The sequence below is a fragment of the Corvus brachyrhynchos genome, unplaced genomic scaffold, assembly GCF_000691975.1.
Source record: "Corvus brachyrhynchos isolate BGI_N302 unplaced genomic scaffold, ASM69197v1 scaffold80, whole genome shotgun sequence".
Classification (NCBI taxonomy): Eukaryota; Metazoa; Chordata; class Aves; order Passeriformes; family Corvidae; genus Corvus; species Corvus brachyrhynchos.
The window spans coordinates 13,808,941-13,815,983 of record NW_008236769.1 but is presented as its reverse complement, the minus strand read 5'-3'; the positions used below and the strand labels follow the sequence as shown (position 1 = coordinate 13,815,983).

The 7,043-nt window shown below is 35.5% G+C and overlaps 1 protein-coding gene across 1 annotated transcript in view; it reads right to left on the bottom strand.

Moving 5' to 3' along the window:
- Positions 1–1,782: 1,782 nt before the first annotated feature.
- The window catches only part of LOC103625648 (transmembrane emp24 domain-containing protein 11), a 6,976-nt gene continuing 1,715 nt past the window's right edge, over positions 1,783–7,043 (bottom strand). Inside the window, exons 3-5 of the mRNA XM_008645108.2 lie at positions 6,416–6,541; positions 4,190–4,336; positions 1,783–3,329 (exon numbers count right to left, since the gene is read on the bottom strand). Coding sequence (XP_008643330.2) covers positions 3,180–3,329; positions 4,190–4,336; positions 6,416–6,541 — 423 coding nt within the window. The 3' untranslated portion in view covers positions 1,783–3,179. The remainder of the gene's footprint in view (positions 3,330–4,189; positions 4,337–6,415; positions 6,542–7,043) is intronic.

Genomic DNA, 7,043 nt, shown 5'->3' with positions numbered 1-7,043 from the left:
CAGAGCTTGGTCCTCACACCCCCCAACGCCCCCCCGGAATTTGGTTTTTCTGGCCTCTCACTACTAAACTGGAGCGGTGCCCACGCAGAGGGTGCTCTGAGAGATTCCTTCTCCCGTCCCCAAACATGGGGAACTGACTGCACCCACAGGGCTCCGGGCAGGGGCTTCAGTAGGAGCCCCGCCGTACTCATTCCTCCCAGCTCAGCAGATGGAGAGGGAAAAAATTTTAAAAAAGCAAGAATTCAGGAAGTTTGTTAATTCTCTATCATAGGTTTGCTATGGCATCTTCCGTTGTGGAAAAAGAGCAAAACAAGGAGATTTGATGTTCATTAGACAAAAAAACTAAACAAAACAAGCCAAAACAACAACCCACCATTGCTGCTAGTTTCCCTTGATGAAAGTTTTAGTGAAAAAGTCCCTTACAGACCTAGTTGCAGTGCAGGCTGTAAATCTGGGTATGACAGAGCCACAAACTGCAGAGGAAATGTCACCAAGACTTCTGTCCCCAAAGTGCTTCCCAAAAGAGCTGTGACTCAGCTTCTGCTTTATAGAGTTAATTAAAAATCTTAAAGGAGACTGAAAACACTTCCTAATAGCAAAAATGATGATGATTGTTGAGCTTTTGGTGGGATACCCTTCCTTTTCGGACGAGGGTGAAAGAGCAGAGGAGGTGCTGTCCTGCTAAGTTCTTGATTTCATAGTCTCATAGTTTTCTGAAGGCAGAGTTCTAAGAGGTTACATGATAAGACCAAGCAATAACAGCAGGCAAACAGCAAGCAGAAAACAGCTTCTTCTTGTTCTCTAAACTTACAGAAGTGTGGATTATATTTGTTAATTGACCAATAAAATTGACACACGATTCTAGTTTTTCTTTTCTTAACCTATCCTGGTCTAATTCTAACAGTCATAAGTCTTACACAAATATTACATAGGTATTACACAGATTTGCATATATAGTTTCTATCAGCTCTTATTGTTTATGTGAACACTTATCTAAAAAATGTGAACAGTATAGTTCCATCTATGTTTTGTCTAAAGTAAAGAAATTCTGTGAAAAGGTAACACTGCTGCAGTAAGAACTGTGTTTAAGATTTCTTTGCTGCAGCTTTTGAATGTTTAAAGCACTTAGCATATATTTCTAGTAAACATTAAAAATCAATATTTTTATTTCACTTTGGTGTGACTTCATGTATTTCAGCTTATCTAAAGGTTTTAATGCAACCCCTGTGCTTTGGCTTTCCTCTGAGCTTGGGTCCAGAGGAGCTTTTACTCCAACTAAAGATGATGATGATGATGATGATGATGATGATGATGGTGAATAGTAGTAGTAAAGAATTAAGCAATCTCAAGTTATATTCATGGCTCCCAAGTCTCAGTGCTGAGTCTATACTCTTTGAGTATAGACCTAATTAACATGGTGGAACATGATCAGCTCTTTTATAAATTCTGAAATGTTGCTGGTCCTTGGTCACCTGCTGGAGTGTATTGTAAGTGAAATGAGTTATGTTTATCGGTGGGATGTGGTTAGGAGCCTTGCACTAAATATCAGCTAAAGTCTGAACCACAACCTTGTCACAACACTTCATTACTTTATTCTTGGACTTCATATACCATATGGTTTTAACACATATTTCCTTCTTACCCACCACCAAAGATGTTATTACAAGACATGTTGTGAGTGAGTGCTTTATAAAAGTAAATTTAATAACACTTATTTACTGGTCATTCCAAGTGGCAACTCTAAAGTATCAGAATTTTTAAATATAGGACACAACACAGTGAGTAGCTTGATGAGATTTTATTTTGATTGATTTGGTCCCTGGAACATTGCTTTTTGTCTATACTTTGTATCAATTTTAATGATTCTCACATACTCACTATTTTAATTCCCGTGCTGAAAATATAAGTGGACTTAAAGGGCAATGTCATTTCCTTGCTAATGAAAACAACAGGTGAAGAGATAGAAAAAGAGAAAGAAAGCAGTGCCTTTAGAACAATAATTGGTCTACAGATATTTTAGCTTTCACTACCTTTTAAACTATCAAAGGGTCTAAAAAGACAGGTAGGAAAACAAACCACAATATTTTGCTATCACAGTGCTCTAGAAACTTCGTCTTCCATGTCTATATATGTAACCACCTGCAACTCCATCTTACACTACTACTGCTTTGTCAAGCTAATTATCCGGATTTTTAACCACAGCTTTTGAATTGTCCTTGTATGATACTGTAGTTGCACTGCTAGTTGTACCTAAACTAGCTAAATTAAGGTATAAAGCTATATGCAACTGAGCTGCAATAAGTGAAATGGAAAATTAAGTCAAAAACTGCTAAGTTCCTATAGGCAGTCATTAAAGTTGCTCAATAATTAAAATAATAAAAATTCTCAACCCAGAAATGCTTAGTACAGGAACGAATTACAATATAATTGGCATTGTTTACCAAGAAACCTATAATCTGAGTTACTTTGGCATATTTCATAAAGACTATAATTTACATAAACAACTGTGGGAGGCACCTGATCATCATCAATTCTCTAGCCTAGTGTTTAGTGCTTTTCTGGAAGTAAAAAGTAAGTACAATTCCAAATTGCTTGTCTGGGTCTCTCTCTTCCATGGTAATTGCTGCCACCACTGATCAGTTCAAACTCTGAATATTTTACAAGAAGGCAGTCACAATTATATTTAGGTGTTACACATACATAGATTGAGTTCAAGACACTCTCACCCAATTAAGCACCACAGGGGATGTAATTATTTCTCTGTTTACTATCTAAATCCTAGTCAGACTGAAGTGCTGAACTGTTCATGGTAGTGCCAAATAACATTACTCAGCATGTAGAGAAATTTAAAATCTTAGGAAACTTTATTTTAGATTTCTATTTTAGATTTTACAGTTATTAGCTGAACTTAGATGCTGCCTTAGTCACTGACTCCTTCTTCTATATTTAGCTTTACATCTGTAGAGGGGGGAAAGACTTGATAAAATATGGGATTCAAGGAGTAAAACATAAGGGGATGCCAGAAGTTGTGACATAGGTGGAGAAACCAGAGTTAGAGCAGAAGATGAGAGAAGGTTGAGAGTTCCATACAAGCAATTTTCTCACAGGTGCAGGTTTCTTTGGATGTTCATTGTTAAATGGCGTGCAATTTTTGTATCTGTGCATTGACTTTATACAACTTAAACAAGCTTCTTAGCTATAAAGAAATCCCTGAGAGATTTGATTTGCCAGATTCCAACGGAGATGAGGATTAGTGTTTGTATTATAGCCCACCACAAAATATTGCTGTTGGTTTCTTCACTTGTCTTCCGAAATTTTTCTTCACGCTCCTGGAGAATAAAGGAAAAGCATAATTATTACCTTTTGGCATCTGTATGTTTCATGGTAACTAGAAAGGCATCCCCTTTCTGCACAGTGGTCAACAAAAACTTTTTTCATGTGGATAAAAGTGATGGTTTGTACTTATCCATATGGTGGATATCTTTACAAATCAACACTGAGAAGCAGACACACTGCATCCTGAAGCCGAAAGGCAAACAGAACTTGCCTTGTTCACAGATGTATTGTGCTAAGTATGTTCCATTAGTACAGATTTTAACCTGTTTAGGTTTACAGTCACTTCCATATTGCTGTCAAGAACCCTTTTGCAGCCAAATTTCTGTTTTTAGGTAACTAGTTGATACATTTCAAACACTAACTATCTGCATACGTATAGAAAAGTGACTGGGTGTACACTTATTTGAAGAAGGGCTTTATTTCTAACGTCATGGGGATATATAAATACACACTCAGCCATTTCCTTCCCCACTCAATAAAGTTTGTGCACACAGAGCAGTACGGAAACAACAGCTGGCAGCATCACCCACAATGGTACCTGCCTCCTGCTCGGCTGCTGTGGCTGACTCTGACCAAGAAAACTCTGCTTGGAAAATCCTACTTTAAAATAACACCTGCTGCTATAAAATAACACCTGTTTCTATAAGCATGAGTTCACAGTGATTAATTAGTTTTATATTACTGCTTAAAAATATTTTGCAAGGTAATGGACACTCTTTTGGTTAAATATCTATAGATTTTTATGAGGTAGTTAAAAATAACACTGCAATTGGGTAATAAACCTCATAATACTTTATAAATCAATAAGCCTATGCACAGTATTTATAACATTTCCATTAGGGGACATACATACTCTTTCATAGTCTTGTTCTTTGGTTACGTGATGAATTTGCTCGATTAGATGTTCTAGTCTGACATTAACTTCATCCACTTTGTCTTTGGCTTGAATAGCAGATTCATCCAAAAAATGTTCCCCAACTCTGATGTCCAAGTGGATACGCTGCAAACAGAAAAAATATGTTCTCATTACTGTGTATTCTGATTTTTCAAAATTCCTTAGAATAAAAATGAAACAATGGATAATTTCCCCTTAAGCTCATTGCAGGAAAACAGTTTTAATTGCTTATAAAAATCCCTTCTAAATTTAGAATCAGATGGAAAATTTGAAGGGTTTCTTAATTTTATTTTTAAAGTAGTTATACAAATTTACAATCTTCACTAATGTTAGGACATTATTTTATGTTATTATTGATTCATCCACCATTAAAATGTTTTCTTTGTCCATAATAATTAAAAAAATAAGGACCACTCATTCTATTTCACATTTCATCCTAATATTGCAGAAATTACACTCTTTAATAGTACTGCTGGAATCTTTTTACAAATACACTTCTAGGTTCCCTCAGATAAATGTTTTATTCACATTAGTTATCCAGTATGAAATATTTCCCAATATTCTCTAAGCTGTTGTATGATCTATAATAAAAACGCCTTGAACCTGCCAAGCAATAGAACCATAGAAAGAAGAGAGAAGAATGAAACTTGCAATGTTATACAACTTATTTTGGTGTGAATGAAAAATTTTACTAAAATTAGTAGGAGAAAGTTCTCCTAGAAGCCAATTAGTATCTAAGAGAAAATAAAAAGGGTTTAGCAAACAAATACCTTCAAAACCCTAGAAATTTATATTACCATGATAGAAGTTAGGTCTACTCAGAAATCAGCCACAAATGAAGAGCATCTCTTCTTTCAGCTGTCTTGAAGTTACCTAACTGTAGAGGTAGAAATCCATCTCACAACCTTGTGGTCCATTAATTTCTTTATTTTGGTTTGAAGGAGTTCAGATAACCATCTGGTGCTTACAGAGGAACACTTAAAGATTTAGCTTAGCTAAAGAATGCTTTTCCTCTTGTGATCTTTATTCCTCCAGATATAATTAGAAAGAACAGTATTTTCCTTTTTTATTTCTGTGTTCTCAAGCTAAACAAACCACCTTATTTAATATTTGTGATATTAATGTTCTTCTTCCCTGCATCTCTTCACTTCTTTTATAATAGAAAGGCCAGAACTCTACACGGTGCATGTATCATGGAAAGTGATGTTAATACACCTCCATCTATACCAGACAAAAATCACTGGCACATCCTCAGAATCACATTCATGGTGCATAATTAACTGTGGCCAACCAAAGCTTTATCCCCCTTACCCTCTCTAGCTGATAAGCTCCACAATTTTTTTTTATGATTAGACCTAATTGCTTTTGCAATGTATATGATTAAATTTCCATTAATTTTTATCAATCAGCCTGAAAGAACACCTTGTTATTCCAGTATGATAATCCTACTCCAGTATTGTTGTTTCTGTGTTATCTACATGTTTCCAAAGTGCACAGCTAGGATGAGATTTAGCCTACCTTAACACACTTAGAAGATGTTTATATTTAGCTGGTTATTTAACTCTTTTGCATTCAGCTGAGAAAAAACCCCAAGCCACTCTAGAGAGTAATTCTCTCCTGTTTTTGAGAAGCAGCAAATAGATAAAAATTTCAAAACAATATTTATAATTTTTTTTTGCTGCAGTCGGTACAGCCATGACATCACCTCTGATGGCTTTTTTTTTCCCCCAAAATCTGCTGGTAGTAGACAATAACAAGTATGTTGATATATTCTTCATTTGAATAACTTTCAAAAACTAAAATGTTAAATTTTCATTAGGAATCCAATCTAAGTTAGTGAAGACTTGAAATATCTTTATGACAAGTGCTTGTGTTAGTCAATCTTACATATGTCTTTTTGATCCAAATTAGTTGTCCTTATTGATCAGAATCTTTCACATTCAAAGCACAATACAAACATTAAATTTCTCTATTCTTAGTCTTGCTGCTTGAATGCTGACTTCTTAAATATGAGAACAGTCTTATCTCTTCATCTGCATAGTTCTATGTTTGCTTTCTTTAATCGCTAAAAAACATTGAATGATCTGCTAGAAGTTAGACCAACTTCTAACCCAGTTTGTAATCTCTGCTGTTTGTAAATGATTTATACCGTTACAACAAAGAATATTTAGGAAACACACCTACCAGTTTACTTCCTGCAGTTACTGCAAATCTTGTGGAATTAGACTGGAAACAGATGATATGCTCCCCAGAGAGGTAGGATGTAAAAGAAAATGTCCCTTGTGGCCCATACAGTTTTGACAATAGCACCTGCAATTTAGATATGTGCATTGGGTTTGTAACATATAACTACCAATAAAAAAATCAAACAACAGTTCTGTGAATTGGATCCAAAAAGGAATCAGTTAAGCTGCTGACATCATTAAACTTGTCCAAATTTCAGAGTAGATTTACAGAAAACCAAACAGTTTTAGCTCACAGTGAACATTAAAATGTTAGAGAATTTTGCTATGTACAAAAGCCAATGCTCTGTAAAGCATTTAAAGTTTGAAAACTGAGACCTTGCCTAGGCAGAGAAATAAATTGTCCATTGCTGGAAAAGCTCAGGACCTCATTGCAGCGCAGGCAGCTGCTCTGCATGAGGGCTGTGTGCAGCCTCATGGTGACCTTGACTTTGAGTTTTGTTTATCATCACCCTTCCTTTCTGCTGCTGAAGTGCATTCTGTACCATTTTACTTCATTAGTGGATTTTGGGTTTTTATTTTTAATTTGTTTTCTCAGTTGTCACTTACTCTTCTTAATGACACTCTTT